Below are 23,704 nucleotides of genomic sequence, written 5' to 3'. Positions count from 1 at the left end.
CCCGCGGTACATGCAGATGTGCATTGTTATATACAGTAGAAATTTATTTAACTTATCGATCACATTACAGGGCTGAAAGTACTATATAGGTTATACAAAAATGTAGCAAATATAAAATGGTATAACTATTTGCTATGTTCTATATTAAGCTGAAATTTATCACCAATAGCTTTAAAAATGGTGGATTTTTTACTTCCTTTAGCTTCGATTATGGCATGCAGTGGAATGGCCAATTCATTTGTGAAAATGATTCCTCATGCTCGCAGAAACACACTTTTACAAATTGAATAATTTTTGTGCCATCAGAGATGAAACAACACAGATGTGATAACCTGGTCATTCAGTACATTTAGCTGACTTTATTTTATTGCCACATAATGTTGTTAAGCCTAGCCCTGACCAACTGAAGCAACCCCTGATCAGACCACATGACCTTTTTTCATTGCTTCAAAGTCCAGTCTTTATGCCGCATCGCGAACTGACTCCTTTTTTTTCTGATTAGTCTTAATAACCAGTGGTTTTCTTATAGACATACAGCTGATTAGACCCAATCCTGTGAGTTCTCATCTCATATTCTACAGTTATAGCTGTATGTAAATGTTCTTACTTTCCCTTTTAGACGTCGCTGTAATTACTAGTATCTACTATAGTAAAGTCTAGTAACTTTAAAAACTTTAAAGTTAAAGCCAGCACAGTTCTTCCAGGTTTAAATAATCTTTTGGACAGTTCATAACACAATTTGTGACCTTTTTTTGTCCAGGCACTGTACAGTCCAGAGGACGATCGTATTTCCTGTTATTCGTTTCTAAATTTATTTTGTGGGTTGGATGAAAATCTTTAGAACCTTTAGCCCGGATAAGAACAGGTTGTAATGTTGACACCATTGCTTTAACACATTTATCGATTGACACAAATATAAATCGAGGCTTTGAGATCTCTGCAATGTATTTTTCTTCCTCCCCAGTGCATCTGATCTCATTATGAAAGTGGATGCTCTCCTCTCAGCTGCTCCTAAAACAGAGGCCAGGAAGGATATCAAGTTTGCAAAAGACAAACACAGGTAACTAATATTTCTTTTAATCATCCCTGCTATCTTATATTGATTTAAGATCTGTTAAGTGCAAACCGTTTTGGAGAATTATGTTTCAAATTTCAGTTATTTTGCAAAGCTAAGTAACGTGCCTGGTTTCTCCCGTGCTTGCAGCGTTTTGCGCCTTTCCCCACGGGAAGACGAGGTGTTTTTTGATGTGGTTGCGACGGTGGATCCGCTCACAAGGGATGCTCAGAAGTTGGCCCCTTTACTGATCGTAAGAGCCGCTGTTAATTGATTTGTGTGTTGGGTAAGACTGTGAAATCCGTTTCAGTTTCCTAACTTTGCACTCGCTGCTGGTTCAGTAGCTGCTCTGTGCTTAAGCTTTTGTGAAGTTCTCCAATTTGTTAAAGTAAGAGCAGCACCCATGAACTATGAGTCTTAGGCTGATGGCTCCTCGCTGAATCCTCTGTGTGTGTGTGTCTCCTGCAGGTGCTTGGTCAGGTGCTTAATACCAGGGTTCAGTTGTTCATGAACTGCAAAGCCAAGCATTCAGAGATGCCGCTAAAGAGGTGAGAGAGAGACGGTACCAAATTAACATTTCTGTTCCATGCGTGTCGAAACCTACACACACGCACACACACCCCGACAGAATTTAATGACACATGCATGCCAGAATATTTTAGATATTACGTTTCTTTTTATTACATTTTAAAAATACTCAGCTTTTTGTTAGCTCTGTCGATGTTAAAACCTAATCTGGTAATTACAGTGTGACTCACAGCACTGCAAATTAATTTTTTATACTAATGGCATTTCTGTCATCATAATGAAGGCCCAGTTTTAATATATGCACATACATACTCTAAGGAACAAATTTATTCTGCCTACTTTCTAGGACTGCATAATATATTTTATTTTAATTGTTCTTGTTCAAATATATATATATATATATATATATATATATATATATATATATATATACAGTGAAACCTTGGATTACGAACATAATTCATTCTGGACTGGAGGCGGGCTCGAATTAAAAAATTTTTTTTTACATTTCTAATTTCCCCATAAGAAATATTAAAAACTTGAATTATTCGTTCCACAGCCCCCCAAAAAAGCAAAAAAAGAATTAATACAAAATTAAAAGTAAAAAAAAAATCAAAATAAAAGATGTTTTACACACACACACACGTGGTCACAGTGTTGTAGTAAACAGTACATGCGTGCACGGATGTTGATTATACCAGTAAGAGACGCTCACTAAGACCCAGCAGGGAGATGATTACCCACAATTTTGCAGCACAAGAGAAAGAAAAAACAAGAAAGAAAAAACAGCTCAGTTGTGATCTGGCCGCTCGGCATCAAAACAAGAAGCGCATGCGTAATACATGATATTCGTGAACCAAGACTTGCTTGTTTTCCAAGTCAAAATGTGTTAATCTTTGCTCATCTTGCGGAACGCCCGCAAACCGCGTTAATCGCAATCCGAGGTTCCACTGTATTTCAAAAGCAGGAAAGATGCGAATTAACTAGTTTTGAGTTTTCTGACCAATACTAGAGGTTCCTGATGGGTGATAAGTCAGGGGATTGGCATGGTCAAAGGTCATAAGATGTTAAGATGATAAAGTTGATCTTTTTACCACAAAATGCTGCAATTTTATCACAACATTTAATGTGTGTGCAGCAACTAAATGTAGCCCACCGTGAATTATTTTTCTCTACATTAGTGGTTCTTAACCCCTCACCCTGCCTGTTCTGCACATTTTAGTATTTTCTCAACTCTCAACTCCCAGCATCTATGATTTAACAAATCACTGACAGTAATTAACAACCCTTTTCTGAATTGAAGGACCAGGGTTGAGAGTTTCTGCTCTACAGTGTTTTTGACTGATGGACTGAGTGGGAGGATTTGACTAATTCTGCATAGCAATAGGTGGGCTTCTAATCTGTATACGCTTTGATTCTGTAATGTCAAATAGACAAAAAAAAAAAAGGCACAGTTTTATCAATGTCAGATGATTGTGGCCGTCATCAAAAAGAAAACAACTAGGGAGATTTTGGAATAGGGTTAAGAACTGTCCAGTACATTATTCAAACCTTTATCGATAGTGCCGAACTAACTATCTAAAAAAAATCTTGATTAGAAATAACTTAAACACTTTGTGAAGTTGCATCATAAACAAACAACAGTAGAAACCAGAGCTGTGTTTAATAGTGAAAGTAAGAGCAATAGGAAATCACAGGAGTAGGATTAAGCAGCTGATAAGTGTTAGTGAGACTCATCAGAAAAAGACTTTAATTTGTTAGGGAGCAAAAACATTGGACTTTGGAGCAGTAGAAAAAAAGTAATGTGATTAGTATACAGTAGGATTAATCTGGACTCGAGTTATGGCTCTGACAGGGTTAAGAACACATGAAGCGATGCAACCATCATTATTCATAGTGCCTTCTGGAGGCCGTGTGATGATCTGGTCAGGTCTAGACTAAGCAATGTTATGTGGCAATAAAATGAAGTCAGTTAACGACCTAAATGATCAGATTATCACATCTGTGGATTTTATTTGATTTTTCCCCCTCCCCTGGTGGTAAAGCCATATTCCAGGGCTCAAATTGTGAAAGAGTTGTTCTGGGTGTCTGTATGGTATATAGTGTACGCTTATGGTGTCTGTACTACTGAATATGATGTATTCTTTTGTTTGTGTTTCTGGCAGCTTCTATCGTTTTGTCATGGAAGCCGATCTGACTTTCTTTGGCAATGACTCACTGTCACCTGGCCCAATGGCTCGCTTCACTGACATCCCAGAATCCCCCTTGCTCACTATGAACATGATCACACCAGAGAGCTGGATGGTGGAAGCAGTCCAGAGCGCATACGACTTGGACAACATTCACTTACAAAAGGTACTCTACATTTTCTCCCTAATTTAGTTGTGTCCAATTCCTCCTCATTACTAGGGGGCTCCCACTGTACAGTATCTCTCATCCCTCCCCTCTGAGAGAGTTCAGCCAATCCGCTCTCTCTAGACCTCCAGCTGCGGGAGGTTACAGCATCACCCGGGAATCGAACTCGAGATCTTCGGATGATAGGGTGAGCACTTTACCACTGCGCCACTCGGTGATCCGAGGTGATGCTGTAACCTCTCGCAGCCAGAGGTCTAGAGAGAGCTGATTGGCCGAGCTCTCAGAGGGGAGGGATGAGAGGTGCCTCATGCTCCGACATTAATCACGGCTCTACAGCCAATCAGGGGGGCGTTTGTGAGCTACAAGCAGAAGAAGCGGATAGCGCTGTCCTCCGAGTGTTTTACGCCGCGCCCAACAGTGCGTGAGCGAGCAGTTCGAAAAGATGCGGTCGGCTGGCGAAAGTCTTCGGCCCTCCCGACTGAGTGGTAGTAGTAGCCTTAATGTGGGAGCCCCCCTAGTGACGGGGGAGGAATTGGACACGACCAAATTAGGGACAGAATTTAATAAAATCTTTAAAAAAAAAAAGTTCATGATGTTAAATAATAATGTGTCCGATTGCGTTGTGTATCTTCAGGTCAGTGGTGTGGTAAAAGCAGAGTATGAACTGGAGTATCTACTGCTGGAGGGCCACTGTTTCGACCTGTCCACAGGTCAGCCTCCACGGGGACTGCAGTTTACGCTCGGCATGAAGCAGGAACCACTAGTGCATGATACCATCGTCATGGCCAACCTGGTAAAAACGAAGTCTACGGATGTTTTTAAACATTAATAATTTTTTTTTAATTAACAGTCCACGAGAAAAATGTTGTTATTTAAACATTTTTTCCAGCTACAAAGAGCTATATTCTGGGAAAAGCTCAAAGAGTTGTGCAGTAGGGCATATTGCCTTCAAATGATCTGGATTTTATTATCAACACAGCTCTTTGAGATTTTACCTTTAGAGACAGATGCAAATAAAAGACAATTTTTACACAAGAAAAAATCCTCAGGGTTTATTTTGTTGGCATTTAGAGAACATTTAATTTGTATTATGTGTTTAAGGCTAGCGTTACATCATAAAACAAAAAATCTAAAGCATTTTGCATTTGCTCTGAATGTGTGAGGTAACATGTGTTTTAATGTGTCTCGCAGGGATACTTCCAGCTGAAGGCTAACCCGGGAGCCTGGATCCTGAGGTTACGTAAGGGACGTTCTGAAGACATTTATCAGATACAAGCGTGAGTAAGGCTTCAGACGAAAGCAGCTCATCGTGAGCATCAAGCTTAATCTACCAGATAGAAAACCACTAAAACTGGTAATAGCTATTAAAGCTTATTGTGATTGCCGTGTATAATTTTCTCCCTCTAAGCGAGGTGAGTTTTGGATCCAAATAGAAGTTCAGTCCCGCTAATGAATTATATAACGGCCCTCTATGGCTGTGAATGTGATGGATGCACATGGATACTGGAGAATAGTGTGTGTGAAATTCCACTCGATCAGAAAGTGAATTTGCACTGCCTTAATGCTAGCAATGAACGGTAATTTCTAGATGGAGGGTAAGAAATTACGATTTAGAATAAACTGCAGTGCCTCGCTTTGATTTTTTTTTTCTTTTTCTATTTGAATCTCTGATCCCTCGGAAGCTGGGCTAAAATCGCACGCAGATCGCATCAAATCTAAAGATTTGTCCATCATTTATGTAGACAAAGCTATACTCTGGCAGCACCATTATTCTTCAGGTTAACAGTTTTGTATGTATGGAGAGAAAACCTGCAGTGCATTCAGTCTCTCCCTCCTGTCCGTGACAGACGAGAACAACATGAGTGATGGTTTAGTACTGTCCTGCATACCAATGCGATTAGGACAGACAGAGTTTAAATCATGACCCCGGTATTAGTGGGGGGAAAATAAAGTTGAAAGCTGACTGAAATGGTGCACCATATCTCTTGTCAGTGGATGTTTTTTTTTTTTCATATACATACAGTGGATTACGAGCATAATTCGTTCCGGAAGTTGGCTCGTATTCCAAAACGCTCATAAACCTAATTTAATTTTCCCAGAAGTAATAATGGAAAATATAAAGTAAAAAAAAAAAAAATTTAGGCCTCAGAGTGGCGCAGTGGTAAAGTGCTGGCCCTTTGGATCATCCAAAGATCGCTGGTTCGGTTCCCGGGTGATGCTGTTACCTCTTACAGCCGGAGGTCTCAAGAGAGCTAAATTGGTCGAGCTCTCTCAGCGAGGAGGGATGAGAGGTACTAGAGCTCCCACATTAATCACGGCTCTGCGCCATTTGGGGGGTCTGTAAGCTCGTGCATGCATAGGGAGCGGATAGCACTATCCTCCGAGGGTGTTACGCCCCCCCAACAGTTCGAGCAGTTCGAAAAAAAGAGGTCGGCTGGTGTAACGTGGTTCGAAGGAAACACATGACAGCCCTCGGCCTTTCTGGCTGAATGGTAGTAGGTAGCCTTAATGTGGGAGCCCCCCCTAGTGACGGGAAGGAATTGGACTAAATTAGAGAGAAAATTGGAGGGGAAAAAAAACAATTAACCTGCACTTAAAAAATAAATCCTGTCAGATAAGTGTTTTCATTTATGCGCGCAGACGCTGTGTGTGTGTGTGTGTGTGTTTGGGCCTCACATTATGTGTGTGTGCGCGCGCATAATTTGACACCGTGCCGGTTCACAAACACACACACACACGCGTGCTAAAGGCAAGAGAGAGAGTGTGTGTGTGAATTACACGCACGCACGCACAGGCTGAGGGAGAAAATGGATTTTTAATCTTTTAATGAGACTTTTTTTTGCTTTACACGTGCGCACACAGACGTGTGTTATTAGAAACAGTTCATGCGTGCTATAAACACAAAATAACATATGTTTTACACACACGTGGTCACAGTGTTATAGTAAACAGTACGGGGCGGACGGACGGACAGTAGAATATATTTTTTTCCATTTAGTTTTAGTCTAAAGACTATAGCTACTACCTGGTATGTAGTTGTTTTGTTGTGCGAGCATTTCTTTTTCTACTGATTAAATCAAGGTCATTTTTTTTCCTATCATGGCTAGGCACGATGGAACGGACTCCCCTGCAGATGCTGGAGACGTAATAGTGATGCTCAACAGCTTTCACAGCAAGATCATCAAAGTCAGAGTAAGTGGCCACGCTCAGTCATGCGTGAGACTGATTTTCTCCCGATTATTGATATGGATTGATGCTGTTTTTTCTCCATTTTAACAATCAGGGAGTTGTACATGGACATTTCTGCTTTTATGTTAACTTTAAAGCCTACATGCACCCGTGAAAGTAAGAGCTTACCTCAGATTCTCTGTTTGTGGCATGTAGGTTCAGAAAAAGCCAGACAGAATCAATGAAGATCTTCTGAGTGAATCTACAGACAGCAAAGGCCTGTGGGACTCGATTACCAGGTACACCGAGAATAGTGTTTGTACAGTTTGAATGTGTATGGCCTACTGTATTGTGCATTTGGCAATTTCAGTGAGTGGAGTTAAGGGTGCATTTGATTTTATTTAGATCAGCTACCTAGACTAGAGATATGAATGAGGGAAGCTTTTTGTTCCATTTATTTCTCTCTGCACCATTGGCGCGTTGTTTTTTTTTCCCCCTTGCCATAAGTATAATGCTTCACAGACATTACACAAAGTGTAGCATGTATGCATACTGTATGTGTGCGCATGTATGTCTTTACGTGTCCATTTCGACGAACCGCTGTGTTAATTTTGTAATCTGTCTCTTCACTGCTGTCTGTGTCAAGTGTGTGGAGTACTTTGGAGAAAAGGTAGGGAGCCAAAACTTTTAAATCTACCTTCACATCAACCTCTAGCACCCTGGCATTTTGGGTTCATGGTTATATCTACATTTAGATCAGAGAGGAAATTACAGAATAGATGAAGGGGGCAATTTTACTTCAGGTTTTTTCAGGATCTCCTGCACCTGCCAGTTACCTGACTGGTGACTTTTCATTTTAATATTAATCACAACAGCCATTAAGTAAGTGCTAAGTCAGCTAGTTCATGTGCTCATAGTATTTCTGCTGAATGTGTAGGTTTTTTCGTAGTTCACTAGGTTGTATCCCATTCCTTTTCTCCACTTGTTCAGAAAAAATTAACATGAACAAGACAAATCTTTTTTCTTTTTCTTTTTTTTTCTTTTTTTTTCTGCACTAATTCATCTGTGGACAAAAGAACAGAGTCACTTTTTTGGTAAAGGTTTGGGAAATATTTAGATTTAGATAAATATTCTGCATTTAGTGGTTTAGGATACAGCTGCAAATGTCTCAGTTTTCTTAACTGATAGCGGAACAGATTACCAACTACTAATCAATTAATCTGTAATAATTAACAATAACAAAGCTCACGTTTCCAGGTTTCATTTAAACAGCTCCTGCAGCTCAATCCAGTGTTCCCCAGTACACACATTTAACTAAGTAAACTAATTACATTACAAAATTAGTCATTAAAAAGTAATCAGTTACTTTACAGCGTTAGAGTACTTTTCCATTGCAGAAAATAAAAACTCCTTTGTGATTCCTCTACATGTTGTTTTAGTCGAGACCTTTATAATTATTCTACCATCATCACTCAGCGAAGTTTGGCCCATAATCTGTTAACTACTAATTCACTAATTCACCTACGCGTTTTCGCGCAGTGACCGTAAGTATGGTTCGTCAGTTCAGTGTACTTAAAGTGCTTTGAAACAACCGCAATCAGTTTTGTGATGAAGCTCTCTGTGTGAATAAAGACGGTACAAGGAAAAGGGGATTGTAAGCAGTCGGATCAGTCCGGGGTTTATTTTAGCGAGCATGTGAGGAGCCTGGTGAGTTTAAGCTAAGCTCGCTAAGCTAATGTTAGACTACAGCAGGGTTTTCAAGGACTCCACTAAAAACAACTTATCAGTTAATACATTTTTAGAAGGTTAAATTCTTAGCCGCAATAAACCGTCTAACGATCATTCATTAACATGTCTAGCTTAGACAGCCCTGCAAATGAATCATCTGAGAATTGTTTAATAAAGAATTAGTTGTATGCCAAAAAAGGGTTTTGGCATACAACAATTCAGGGTATTTGCACAAAACAAAAAAAAATGCCAAGAGAATTCATACATATTGATGTTTCTAATTGTTTTATTTCTATAGCGATTTTAATATAAACAGATGAAATGTTCAGAATTATTTATTTTTTATAATAATTCTATAAAATGTTGAAAGGACTTGGGCAAGCACCGATATCTTGTTTGTCCTTTATTTCAACTCTCCCTCAGTTTATTAGTATCCGCTGATCAGCCAATCTGAGTTTTCCGCAAATCAATCTATCTGGTGCCTGAAAACACACTCTTTACAAATAGCAAGATGTGCGAAGTCAGAGTGAGAAACAAAGTGAGAAAAGCCATGCTGCGTTCATGATGTTCGCCTCCTGAGCTTACATTTTAACTTCTCGCTATTTTTCAGTAACTGCTTTTTTTCTCTCTCTCCCTTTTCAAAATGCACTAATAGCTTTTCTTGATTGATTAGCAAGCATGACTGAAAAGCCGTCCTAAGTGAATGTGTTCCTGAGCCAGTGCATTATTTCCACCACCTAGCACTATTATGCTATGTAGATTTATGATGTTGCTGTAGATGATTGCCTGATGAGACGTGCACATACATATCGTAGAAATGGTGTGTGTGTCGTGCGAGTAAGAGTTTCTGTCGGGAAACCGGTGTGTGTGTGTGTGTGTGTGTGCGCACGTGCGCTTGTGAGAGTGAGAGTCCCTTCTTGTCAAAGGTAAAGTTGTTTTTTCACTTTATATTTTTGACTTTTTTAAGTTATTTTTCTATTAACATTTTTGGGTTGTGGAACGAATCATCTGAGTTTCCATTATTTCTTCATAATTTGCTTTGAGATACGAGTGATTTGATATACTGTATGAGAACATTTTCTGAACAAATTATGCTGGCAATCCAACTGTATAACAGAAGAAGAGTTATTTTTCTCCTTCACCTTTAAGGCTAGGTTATCTTTTCTGATAAATCCCTCCTACTGCATCTAACCAAATCAAAGATGAGATTGACCTCATAACTGTACGAGTTATAACTCGTACAGTTATGAGGTCAATCTCATCTTTGATTTGGTTAGATGCTTTATTACATATGAATGAGCCAATCAGTGCTCATTCCTCAGCAAATTAACCCAGCAGTTGTCCCCATGAGTTTACTGAACATGAATGGAGCAATATTTCCCTCCTTGAAACTCATCATGTCGTTTAATACTATACAGACAGCCTGTCTGGGGCAAACGTGCAGAAACAATGCACAACAATCAGATAAAGTGTTTACATATGAATGCGGTTATCAAAGGTTTACACCACCTCTTTAATTCTTCTTTAAAAAAATAATTCCAGTTGGGTCGAAGAAAGTCAAACAATTGAGGTGTTTGTACGAGTGGTGGTCCGATCAGGGCTTTTGGGGTTAATCACCGATCCCCGATTACAGAAGTTAGAATCAGCCAATACCCATCACAGGGGTGTGAGGGCTATTGGGATCTTCTATTTAAATTGTATGGTGGTGTTTGTTTCTTCTTCTTTGTCTTTTGGCTGTTCCCTTTCAGGGGTCGCCACAGCAGATCATCTGCCTTCATCTAACCCTATCCTCTATATCCCCTATCCAAAATAACTTCATGTCCTCTCTCACTAAATTCATAAATCTCCTCTTTGGTCATTGGCTAGAGCCTGGCAGTTCCAACCTCAGCATCCTTCTAGCGATATATTCACAATCTTTTCTCTGAACATGTCCAAACCACCTCAATCTGGCCTCTCTGACTTTATCTCCAAAACATCTAACATGGGTGATGTTAGATGTCCCAAGATGCAGGCAGATGATTCGCTGTGGCGGCCCCTGAAAGGGAACAGCCAGAAGAAGAAGATTTTAAAACATAATGTTTAATATGTCAGGTAGATTATAAAGAGCAAAATAAATTTCCATTCCTTAACTAGCATCAAGGAAATCCCGAAATGCTTATGTATTAAGCGAAGGTCCTGCTATACTCGCTCATTATGAGCATGTGCCTTACATGGAACAAATCTGCTTCAGTGAATAACATCGAAATTATGCACTAATGTCTGAATTAATGAAAATCACATTACCTTGTATTTAACGAGCCAATCATGGCTACTCTAATGAGCAGTAAGCAGCGAGGGCAGGCATTGTTTTATAAATATCAGAATTTCTGCATTTTTAAGAGACAGCCTATTCCTCTCATCACCCAGAACGTGTGCAGTCATGCTGAATAGTCGCTCACTGTCAGCTCACATGCATGGAGCAGTGAGGTAAACCCGGCCAAAGCTCTTTGTTTTTATCATAATTATTGTTTTTGTGATATTTTGTGATATTGGGCAGAGTAAGGCTCAAGCTTTTGTTTTCAGTTTCAACATGAAAGAATATGAGAATGGAATAGGTAGAATATGTTTCCTTCTAGTGAATAAAAGTTTTAAATTTGATACATTCTTAGATATTAATTATATTTGTGCACTGCTGTTTGGAATTAATTTTTTTTATACAAATAATACATAAATAAACAATACCACAACAATGAATAAAACACTTAAAATGGTCAGTATCAGCCAAATCTGATTTCTGTAATTAGGGATCGGGGTCGGCGCCAAAAACCCTGATTATAGCACGTCTTAAGTTTAACTCAGTGTTGACAGTAAGAAAATGACATAGAGCTAATAATATAGCAACCAGCTATATGGAAATCCAGCTACACCCAAACATTGTCGAATAATCCGACAACGCACCAGCAGCAGTAATGGCAGCATTTTCTGTACAATTTCAGAAATCACACTATCGAATTAGTCCGTCTTGTCACGTTTGTCTTTCCAGACCTAGGGCAATCAGTTGTTTCGAATCTGTTCCATAGCCTGGAAATTATATTCCTGGCAACTCCAAACCATCTGGCGACGTCTGCTTGCGGTGGACCAAGCCGAAGCGTTCCGATGGCCCTTTGTCTAAAAGGGGCATTAAATGTGAGGATAAAATGCACAATCAGGATTTTTTCCTTACTTTTTATACCAAAAGTCAGTTGGATACTTTAAGAATATGAGAGTTGGGTTATCCATGATAAAGAGCATGATGATCATTTCTTAATATAACAAGGCAGAACATTAGGAATTAATTTTTTGGTTTTGTAAAAGTATAAATTTTTATATATTGTTTATTTTCTGTACGCAATAATTATTACTCACTTTTTCAAAATATTTTTTTTGTTTTGTACATTCTTTACAATCCTCTACAGCTTAATGCTTTTTCCCATCCAAAATACCTAACTCTGATCTCAAAGTTCCCTTGCAATGCAAATATAGCTAATTTCATATTTAACTTAATTAAATATGAATATGTATTCATGTTTGGGGGTTAAAGTTAAATATTGCCCTACAGTATATGCTTATATGGTCAGTTCCACTTAAAAACCATAACGATGGCTATGGACTTGATACACACAGTTTTGCTAAGATTGCTTATGACTGCAATTGATAGTTTAAGGGAGGAAATTGCCACAAACATTTTTGACCTTTATAAGCAGTTTTTAACCTCAACAAAGTATCATGATGATAAATGCTTTAAGTATTGCCTAAATGAGGATGGGTTTCCTTTAGAGTCTGATTCCTTTCAAGGTTTCTTCTTTATATCATCTTCGAGTCACCCCAGTCACCTCTTGCTTGTTCTTTATTGACAAATTGTTAAGGCTATAAATATATAGCTTGTATATTCATTTTTATTTCCTTTTTAAATTATATGTGTGTATGTGTATATATTATATATATAATTATATACACTCATGATAGCTTTAAAGTTATCTTTAAAGCTGCTTTGTGACAATGTACTGTATATTGTTAAAAGTGCAATAAAATTTAATTGGATTAAGTTAAATGCAAGAAAGTAATGGTGACATTTAGGATTCAATATGTTGGGAACTCTTTGGGTCCTTCAGGGAAATTGGCCTGCATTCTGCTCATGAGTCATGATAATTCTTGCATAAATGGATTCACTACCTTTTATAGTGGCTATGGAGGGCCTCCCTGAGAAACAGTGACTTCATATCTATCACACTGACTAGATCACGTTTCTGGGTTGTTGCTATAAATTCCAAAATGCTTATGTACTTTTCTGAAGTGGTCACAGGATGCTTTCATGGCCTGAAGCAGCACTCGGTCTGCTTCTTTTGTCATTTTTTAATCACAGAGGACCGACACACATTTCGTTTGCTTACGTAGCTTTATCGATTGACTCGCCTCTCCATATCCAACATCAGTGTTATATTCAGACCCTCAAGGCCAAGTGTGTCTGCCTGGTGAATCGTTAAAGCACCAGCAGAGCACCTAAACATCATTCAACACTCACAGGGCTCATTGATTCTGATGAATTCTGTGATTGGATGCCATTTACAGAACGCTTCCACTGTGTGGATGTTTATGTTTGCAGTTTAACAGGCAGTTCCAGCGTGGAAGACGGCGAGACAAAGAAGGAGGACGTGCTCAACATCTTTTCAGTGGCATCTGGACATCTTTATGAGCGCTTTCTAAGGTAATGGACACCAAACACATGCAGAGAGAGAGAAAGAGAGATTTGTTTGTTTCTATCACCATTCGTCATCCTGTACTTTTTTTTTTTTTTTCAGAATAATGATGCTGTCTGTCCTCGAGCACACTAAAACCCCTGTCAAGTTTTGGTTCCTGAAAAATTACCTCTCTCCCTCCTTTAAGGTGAAATCTGTGTGCATCTTTCCAAACAAGTCTCATTTATATAAAAATAATCTTCATTGCTCTGTTTTTTAGATCCAATCTCTCTAGGATAATTGTGTTTGTAATTGACCTGTAGCTGAGATTCTAGCTTTTAATTAACACACATTCACTTCTTTGTCTCAAACCTGGAACGGCAACTGATATAGTGTGACACTAAAAAAAAGGGGGTAATTTTGGTTTACCGCTCCAGCAGACAACAGAATGCCTGACAGTGTGATTAAATCGATTAAATGATCTTTTGTTGGTCATTCAAATTTTTTAATTTTTTAATCAATAAGTCTTCGATAGTTTTTCGATTCTGAATGGATTCACAGGTAAATGGTAAATGGTATAAAAATTCTTGAAAAATACATTACAGCTTTTGCGGAAAATTCAAACTGCTTGGATCATCCAAAAACATACTTGCAGCAAACTCGCATTTTGCAAGATTATGACTTTTTTTTATTGTTGTTCTTTTGAGTTTATGGGTGGTTGGTGCAATACCACCATCTACTGGACTGAAGGGTGGCGCAGAAGATGGCAGGAAAGCAGCTTCATCACTTTGCACAAGACATGACGTTTAAACAATCAACAGCACAAGTTATCCAGAATGTTGATGCTGTTTCTATGATGATGTAGATACTTTTTGTAGTTTTTACTTTAAAATACTGTAACTATTAGCTATAGTTAATACTTTAAAACTGTAAGAAATGTAGCTAGTCGAGACAAATCAGACAATAAGCATTGGTGCTTATGAATCGAAGCCGAATACTGTAGAAAATTGCAATGCCTTAAAATCCAGTTGAATCGAATTGACAGTCTGAAGTCTATAGTTCTAGCCAGTTACTTTATACTTTTTAATTTTATTAGACAGTTTAAGAAAGGGAAAAAAGTGAGAGAGCAAAAAAAAAAGATTATTTTTTTCTTTTTGCAGTCATTTCTGTACTATTTTACGGGGTATAATCACTGCAGGCACACACATAACACTTGAACATTTTGAGTCTGGTTTCTGTTCTATAGAGAATCATATTTACCTACAATCAATCGTATTCAAAAACCAAACTGCTAGAAATGCAACTTTAACAATGTAATATGAATGAAGTCCTGAGCAGAACTGATTGGCCATAGTTCTCCTAGAAAGAAAGAGATTGCGTAAGGTTTTGACACAAAATCAGCAGCCGCATGTGATGAATTATTTAACATTATGTTAAATGCGTTGCTAGGAGACAGAATTTGGACCTATTTTTACCCCTCATCTCTTTAATGGTATGTGTGTGTGTGTGTGTTTGTGTAGGAGTCCATTCCACACATGGCTAAAGCCTATGGTTTCCAGTATGAACTGGTGCAGTACAAGTGGCCGCGTTGGTTGCATCAGCAGACAGAGAAGCAGCGCATCATCTGGGGCCACAAGATCCTTTTCCTGGATGTTCTCTTCCCTCTAGCAGTGGATAAAATCATTTTTGTGGACGCTGATCAGGTAAGAGTAAAGTCACTGGAGATTTAACTCATTCGCTTTCTGCATCATATGCTCTTTTGCACATATTTGCATGTTTAGCACTAACAGAATTCTTTCTCTTATTCAGATTGTCAGGGCAGATCTCAAAGAGCTGAGAGACCTGGACCTGGAGGGCGCGCCCTATGGCTATACGCCGTTCTGTGACAGCCGCCGTGAAATGGACGGGTACCGTTTCTGGAAGACAGGGTACTGGGCGTCCCATCTGGGTCACAGGAAATATCACATCAGGTTGAGGAAACTAACTTTAACTCACTATAATTGATAAATTCGCTGTTAATAATGGTGCCTTCATGATGTCATATTAATGTAATTTTCGTTGTGAAAACACCCTGGTCTTATACCACCCAGTGCCTTATACGTGGTGGACCTAAAGAAGTTCAGGAAGATTGCAGCAGGAGATCGTCTTCGAGGACAGTACCAAGCTTTAAGCCAAGATCCAAACAGCCTTTCCAATCTGGACCAGGTTTTAATGTTAAATATTAAGATCAATAATATTAATGAATCTTAACTGGTTCAAGTTTCAGTACATAATTAACAGTACGTATGTGTGTTATTTCTCTTCTCATGATTTTTATGACAGGATCTCCCTAACAACATGATCCATCAAGTGGCCATTAAGTCATTACCTCAGGACTGGCTGTGGTGTGAAACTTGGTGTGATGATGTCTCCAAGGCCAGCGCTAAGACAATCGACTTGGTATGTACCTCTTGTAATGTAGCTACAGTAACAGGTTTTTTTTTTAAGTGTTGTGTAAGTTATATACACTACTCACAATAAGTTGGGGATATTGTGAAAGACTTGTCATACATGGAGTGGATGTCATACATACGGTGTTTGTTTCACTTTTTTGGGATAGGGAGGCAATTGTATTTTGTGTTTTCCATGTAATGGTCTCATTGTGTACAGGTGTGTCATTAATTTAAACGTTCTGTGGGTATAAAAAGCTGGTATTGTTCATCATTCAAACAGCCATGAACACACGATGTCACTTAACGGACAAGCAGCGCCACCTGGCCATGGCGCGCCTTCGGGTCGGTGGCAGGCAGTCAGATGTTGCTCGTGAACTTGGTGTGTCTTCAACAGACTTGCCTCAAGACACATAACTACTGGCAGAGTTCATGACAGACCCAGGAGTGGAGCCCTACGAGTGACAGACCGCAACGATGACCAGTACCTAAGGACCTATGCACTCAGACATCATTATGCACCTGCCACAGCTGCAGGCCCGTTTACAAGATGCGAGGGGTACAAGGGTTTCCAGACAAACCATTCGCAACAGACTCCACCGCGTTGGCTTGAATGCCAAATGATCGTTGCACTGACACCAAGACACCGCCGTGAACGTTTGCAGTCGGCACAGGCCATGTGACCTGATTAATGCAGCAGTGGTCTACCGTCCTGTTCACTGATGAACAGGACGGTAGAGTGTCGGGTCATCTTGCACAGAATTTATTGTCGTCAACATTGCTGGAGAAGGCTAGCTGAGCGATACACTGAGGTCGACATGGTCCCCAGGGTTTGCTTTGGTGGAGAAGGTGCAACAGTCTGGGCAGGCATCACCAGTCAGTGCAAAACAGATTTGGTTATTGTACTGTACATGGCTCAGTCACTGCACGTTCTTACCTCAGAGACATCATAGAACCCATCATCATCCCCCAACACTGCCAGCACACCCCCAACTTTCTGTTCATGTATGATAATGCTTCAACACATCATGGCAGAATTGTCACAGCTCAACTTCAGGAAGTTGGAGTGCCTCATACTCCTGGGTCCCCATCAATGTCCCCTGACCTGAACCCCATAGAGTAAGTTTGGGAGTAGTTAAAGCAGGGACTGGATGATCGTACCCCACCCCCATGTGACCTGGCAGAACTGCATGTAGCACTTGTGAAAGAGTGGAGCGCATTGCCTTAGAACAACATCATGAGGCTAGTGAGGACCATGAGACGTCGCTGTTAAGCTGTCATTGCGGTAAATGGTGGAAACACCCGCTACTGACATTGTCAATTTTGTTATTTGGGGCCATCCCTGTTATTGTCTACATTTTTGGGGTAATAAGTATTAAACTAACGGAAATGGTGTTTCTTCTTATACATTATACTGTAAGTAATATCAAAGGAAACTTTTACTTATTTCATTCAAATTCAGTGCAAATAGAAAAAGCACCCATGTAAATAACAATATCCATAACTTATTGTGAGTAGTGTATTTCAGCAGGTTACATTTCCACTTTTAGTGTAATTCAAGTATTTATGAAAAATAGTTTTAACACTAGATATACATTTTTAGAATCCTTCTGACAGGAGGGTGGAACAGTGGTTAGCACCTGCATCATCCAGAGGCTGGGTTCAATTCCTGTGGGTTTCCTCCCACAGTCCAAAAACATGCAGATTTCCCATAGTGTGTGTACTGTATGTGTGTAACCCTGCCTTGTTCCCTAAATCTCTTGGGATAGCCCCCAGCATCCCATCCCACCCGTGACCTTGAATACAGCATATAAAGCCATACAGCCAATGATCGAGTGCGTTCCGTGGGCACTATTTTACTTGTACTTTTACCATTTGTTTGTTTAATTTTGCCTAAAAACAAAATCACTGGCTGACACTGATGTCCATAAACAGTTAAAAATGGTTTTATGAAAATTGCATAAAATTGTGCGTAAAAAGGGCAACTGGTTCCAAATAAATGATTAAATAATTATACACGTAAATATGTGGACATCATCTCAATTTCCCTCTGGGAGTAATAAAGTTCCTTAAATCTTGAATCATGATACATCATCTCATTGTTTGTCATTTAAAAAAATTTGTTTAACAGTACGCAAGTATAAGAACCCAAAGAATCTAAATTAGAATACTGAATTTAAAAAACCTGCCATTAGGTGACAGTTTACTTAAAATGGCTCAGGGTTTTAATTGAACATCTGAACATGTAATGCTTTCATATTTTCATCTATTTGAAATACATTCGTGTCTGTAATTCTTTTTAATACTGTAGATTATTATTATTTGTCTGATAAGCCTTGGACAGTAGACTATTGCTGTAGTTCTTTTATTTGTTCAAGGCTACTGTCTCTGCTGTGCTGGTGTAAACATGGTGCAACAGTTTGTTTGTAACTGCATTGCAAGCAAAAATGAACACCCTACTTATGATCTGCACGAAATATTAGTTTTCCCCTGGTCTGAGGGTGTACCTGGTGTCAAAATAACACAGAAGAGCATAAACAAAAGCGTTTGGATATCTGCAAAAACAATTTTAACTGATACTCTAAGAAAGGTGAAAGTTTTGTAAAGAGACAAGACATGGATTCATTACTACGAGTCTGAGACTAAACAGCAGCGTTTGAAACAGAAACATCATCAATCGTCAACCAAGAAAAAGTCAACCATCAGATGGAAAAAAAATAACTACTGCTATCCAAGAGTGTTGTGATCTTGCATGACTATGTCCGCGCATGTCCGCGCACTTCCGCCCACACAGTCGTCGACACTGTAAAATCTTCAGTTTAAGGTGTTACAGCATCCTTTCTATAGTCCTGATCTTGCGTCACCTGTTTGGTTCCCCTAAAAAATATCTAATAATATTTTATTTCTTAAAACTCTAGTGAAAGGAAAACAAGTGGCAAATGTAATCCTGCTGGGTTAGGGTTAGGGTTAATTATATGGTGATCCTGCTGTTGTTTACATAGTGATCCTGTGCCATACCTGCGTTTGCTGATTGCCCCTTCATGCATGAATACAAGCTCCTTATTTCATGTTTTAGCTTCGTTCATAAATGATGACATTTACCATTTCAGACCTGTGTAAACCCTGAAATTTATTTGAAATTTGATATAAAATTATATAACCAAAGAGTCACATAAATTGTATATAAACCCATTATGCAAAATTCACTTTTTAGTGACTTTTTGCCATTTACATAAAAAAAGATTTATGTCTCTAGTTTGCGTTCCTCAAAAAAAAAAAAAGAAGGGGAACTCTACTCTTACATGATATATTCCCCCTGGCTTTTTGTTCTTCTCTGCAGAGGCGTGGCTTAGCATAACATTAACATTAACATAGAAACTGAAATGGTGTGGTCAGAAGAGGAGTGAAACTGGGAGTTTGAATTATGAAAAATGCATTGTGTGAGGTTTATTTCAGCTGGAGCATGAACACCCTCTGGGGGAGCTCTGAGATCCGTGTTAACTTTTAAGCAATAGTAAATTATGGGACATAATTAAATAATAAAATAATAATAAAAAAATAAAGAGCTGGTAAAAAAAACTGTTGAAAGCCTTTTTTCACTTTTTTTGACAATTATTAGAGAGAAGTAGGAAAATCTGCCATAATTTAGCACACAACCCCAAATGTAAAAAAAAAAGGAAAATAAATTTCACCAAAACTTTTAATTAATGTATTTTATGTATATTAGTTTATATACGTTTATATCCCTCGTTCTGTTCTGTGCAAGTCCGCCGGTGAAAATGAAATGGCTTTTGTATTTATTTTTCTTCAGAATTTTAATTAAATTTCAGATCTCTGTAGAGCAAATGCTTGATCACAGCACAGCTTCCAGATGGCCATGATCTGCATATATTGATAAAATGTTTTCTTAGCAACATCGATTGAAAAATGGACTTGTGTGTAATCCACACCCTTTTTTTTCCGGAGACTGATCTGTGTTGCTGCTGACAAAAACTTTATTTCCTAGTTATACTGAAGTGTTCCCTGTCTATAGACGTTTCCTGTTCAGCTCTGTTCAGCTCTTATAGCTCTCACATCAGGATAATTCATGCACATATGCAGAGCCTATTTAATATCTTTGATCTGATCAGGCGGGAAGAAGCTGAATTAATTATGGGCCAGATATTCTTGCTCCTGCAATCTGAGCTCGCCACACACACATACACAGGAATAGTAGTCTCATTTACACTTTCACCTACCATGATGCATGCTTTTATTAGACAGCTGGATTCTCTAGATTAGCCCAGGCTCTCTAGATTTTCTCAAGGCTTAGACCAGTTTGTTTTATTCTAGACTATATCTAAAGTGGCAATTGGGATAACCATCATATTTTATACATTTTTAAAAGCAAATGAAAGCGTTCAATTCCTGTGATCAAGCAACCGGAGACTGATCTGCACAAAACTGTACAGTTTTGTGTCCATATGCATGTTCGGTGGATAGAGCGTGATTTATCAAGTTTTGCTTAGGCTATATATAGGATATATTAAGGACACATTTAGAAATCCCTAAGGGTAAAAAAAAAATGTGTAATGATTGATGTATAGCTTTCTAGTCGAGCATTTATCATATCAGCATAATTGAGAATACTGCTGTAATCAGCCTTCAAAACAGGGACCACTGAAAGTGTTAAAAGTGATGAGGGGATCATTAGTTGATTTTTTTTTTCTTTTTTCTCAGTGCTGTTTTAGTTGATTGCTATCTTAAAGGTTTAAAGGACACAGTTTAGACAGTACTGGAATTTATATGAAGGAATACTTTGACATCTACTCTCAAAAATATTTTCACTTTCCTCATGTTGCACTATTCATTATTTTTCTACAATGATTAGCCGTAACATTACGATGCAAAACATTATGCCCCGTTATTATGTGGGTTCCCCTTGTGCAGCTCTGGCCCCTTGAGTCATGACTCCATAAGACATCTGGGGGTATGCTGATGTCTGGCACTTGCACATTGGCAGCAGATCCTTTGGGTGTTGTGGGTTGCGGGATGAGGCCCCTGTGGATTGGACTTGTTTGTCTGGCCCATCCCCAGGGTGCTTGATCAAATTGGGATATTTAATCTTTAGAAGCCAGGTGAGTGCCCTTGGGCCCTTTGCCTACTGGGCCCTTTGCCTGCTGGGCCTGTGGTGCTAGTTCTAGTAAATTTTTATCTTGGCTGGCATTTACTTTTTCCAATGACTTTTGCTGTATTGCCCTTTCTGTGGGATCAGGAAGACCGAAAATGTCAAAACCATTCGGCAACTTGTGCATGATCGTCAGTGAGCAATCCACAACATTGCTGCCATTGTCACAATATTATACGGGACAGTCCACGCAATTCTCATGTGTGATTTGAACTCTATCAGCATGCTGTGGACGACTTGTCGAGGATCATTACCAGTGACGAAACTTGGGTGTATGGGTACGACCCTGAGACAAAGCAACAGTCTTCACAGTGGAAGAACCCATCATCTCCACGATGGGGAAAAAGGCGAAGAAGGTCCACAGCTCGACCAAGTGCATGCTCATACAGCCAGGTTGTAAGGCATCTGAGGGAGGACATTCACGAATTTTACTTTTTGATACGCCCTTGCATCTTAAATCTAGGGAAATGTATCTATTGTTTATTTAAGATTAAAACAAAGCAAAAAAAAAAAAAAAAGATTATTAAGCTGTATGCAGTTCTTTAAGATAAAATGCTCAAAACTATCAATTTAGTTTCCAAAATAAGAGATTTATATTTAAAAAATATCTCAAAATAGGCTTAATAATATTACATTTGTTGAAATTTTGTAAGAATTTTTAATAAATCATAGATTATTCAAATAGATTCGATTTTGCAGGATAACAGCATGATTAGGCAAGTTGTTAAGCAGTAGTGGTGGGAGTTACAGTAAGTTTCTTTAAGTTTAGACGTGGATAATTTAGAATAAATGTAGAATTTAGACTCATGTGACATACTGCACATAGCACTGCTGCTTCTGTCTGCAAGGAGTTTACTTGCTCTGCCTGTGCAGTGTGGATTTCCTTCAGGTATCTAAAGGGTTCTTCCCACAATCCAAAGACCTGCATTCTAGATTGATTGACATTTCCAAATTCAGGTGTATCCCTTGAGGTGTCCAGAGTTCCCTGGGAAAGGCTCCAGGCTCCCTGTAATCCTATACTGGATGATCAGGATGGATGGATGGATTTTTCAATGTCTGTTGCCTACTGGTGCTTTTCACACACACATTGATAAATGGTCTAGTAGTGCATCACATAACATATTAAACAAGCTCTGTTTACTCGACTCTAAATCCCTAGTATAAATTTGTGTGACCCATTTTTTTTTTTAATGTTTCAAGCAGAATTTCAGCACCAAAACACAATGTAATATAGTTTTTCTTTTGCAAAAAAGCTGTGTGCGCCCATTATTGCCGAGTTTCTGTGCGGTGCCTAATGAAGCTGTTCTGTGTGTCATGTCTGTGCAGTGTAACAATCCAAAGACCAAAGAGCCGAAGCTGAGCGCCGCCGTACGGATTGTGCCCGAGTGGTCCAGATATGACCTGGAGATCAAGCAGCTCCTGCAGCGGGTCAAGGATCAGAAACAGAGCACAAAGTCGTCTGCCTCGCAGACACAACGTACAGGTGAGCAAGATCTAACTTCTAATGCTGTGTTTAGTGTGTAACTTCGCTGCTGAATAATGGTGATGTTGCAGCTCAGAAGTGTGATTTGTTTCTATAGGCAGCCAACGTGATGAACTTTAGCACCTGTTTGAAAGGAGAGCGAGATGTTTGCAACCTCCAGTATGGCTCTACAAGTGCACAGAAATATCTACAAACCAGGACGTATTAAACTGACCCTGATCTCCCGAGAAGAGGATGAAAAAAAGAGACTTTCTTAAACATTTTTGTTTTCTATTTATGAATCTTGTTGGCTGGAGACTATATTTTAAAGGTACATTAGGTCAAACTTTCTATCAGAACACGAAAAAGGAATCCTTTCATAACGAAAATGAAGATCAAGAAGCGGGAAGAGCTTTTCTACTGTCGTGTGTTGAACCAGTCAAAAGGATCAAACTGTGTATATTTAATCTTTTGTGTTACTTGTCTGTTCTGCTGCACATAAAATAACGCCTCGCGGGATAAGGACTGTGTTTTGTTGCCATCATGTGGTCAGTTTTTGAAAATTTGCACTGATGAGTAACTGGGTTCATGCATGCATGTGCGTGTTCCTCAATATTTTCATACATGTCTTTTTTATTATTGTGTTATTATTGTTATTATTATTATTATTATTCATTCCACTCAATAAGCTCATGGTGAGTTTTTCTCTTCTCTTGCACCGTTGACACAAAATGGGAGGTCTAAGTGAAATTTTTTTGTATCATGTACAAGTCATTATTCCTTAATCATGGTGAAGAAGAAAAAAGCTAAAATCATTACAACATGATTAAATAAATCATTTCATCGTGACTTGAATATTTTTGAGTCTGAAAATTGTAAAATGAACCGATCCATCACATGAATATGTCTTGTGTTTTTTATTTGATTTCAAACTCTCTGTGTTTGTGATATTCCCAGATCGGTCTGATGTTACATTGTTGTTAGGCCTGCAAGTGGAAGGATGTGGATTTTCTCAGGAATAAAACATTAAAGTTATGTCAGTGGCTGTTATGTTATTGTATGATTAATTATAAATATACATAGAGTATGCCGATCAGCCATGTTAATAGCTAATAATAG

The 23,704-nt window shown here is 38.8% G+C and overlaps 1 protein-coding gene across 3 annotated transcripts in view; it reads left to right on the top strand.

The window, feature by feature from the left end:
- The window catches only part of uggt2 (UDP-glucose glycoprotein glucosyltransferase 2), a 54,529-nt gene extending 31,095 nt beyond the window's left edge, over window positions 1-23,434 (top strand). For 2 of the 3 annotated variants that reach the window (XM_053497128.1, XM_053497130.1), the window contains exons 25-41: window positions 965-1,060; window positions 1,205-1,307; window positions 1,523-1,602; window positions 3,748-3,937; window positions 4,572-4,730; window positions 5,129-5,214; window positions 7,045-7,129; window positions 7,322-7,404; window positions 7,752-7,775; window positions 13,455-13,556; window positions 13,651-13,735; window positions 15,048-15,230; window positions 15,337-15,497; window positions 15,618-15,732; window positions 15,850-15,966; window positions 22,450-22,606; window positions 22,704-23,434. In XM_053497128.1, coding sequence (XP_053353103.1) covers window positions 965-1,060; window positions 1,205-1,307; window positions 1,523-1,602; window positions 3,748-3,937; window positions 4,572-4,730; window positions 5,129-5,214; window positions 7,045-7,129; window positions 7,322-7,404; window positions 7,752-7,775; window positions 13,455-13,556; window positions 13,651-13,735; window positions 15,048-15,230; window positions 15,337-15,497; window positions 15,618-15,732; window positions 15,850-15,966; window positions 22,450-22,606; window positions 22,704-22,726 — 1,849 coding nt within the window. In that variant the 3' untranslated portion in view covers window positions 22,727-23,434. The remainder of the gene's footprint in view (window positions 1-964; window positions 1,061-1,204; window positions 1,308-1,522; window positions 1,603-3,747; window positions 3,938-4,571; window positions 4,731-5,128; window positions 5,215-7,044; window positions 7,130-7,321; window positions 7,405-7,751; window positions 7,776-13,454; window positions 13,557-13,650; window positions 13,736-15,047; window positions 15,231-15,336; window positions 15,498-15,617; window positions 15,733-15,849; window positions 15,967-22,449; window positions 22,607-22,703) is intronic. The other variant, XM_053497129.1, reaches the window with a different exon arrangement.
- The last annotated feature ends 270 nt before the right edge of the window (window positions 23,435-23,704 follow it).

Source organism: Clarias gariepinus, chromosome 5 (assembly GCF_024256425.1).
Source record: "Clarias gariepinus isolate MV-2021 ecotype Netherlands chromosome 5, CGAR_prim_01v2, whole genome shotgun sequence".
In the NCBI taxonomy this organism is placed as follows: Eukaryota; Metazoa; Chordata; class Actinopteri; order Siluriformes; family Clariidae; genus Clarias; species Clarias gariepinus.
This window is presented reverse-complemented; position numbering and strand designations above follow the sequence as displayed.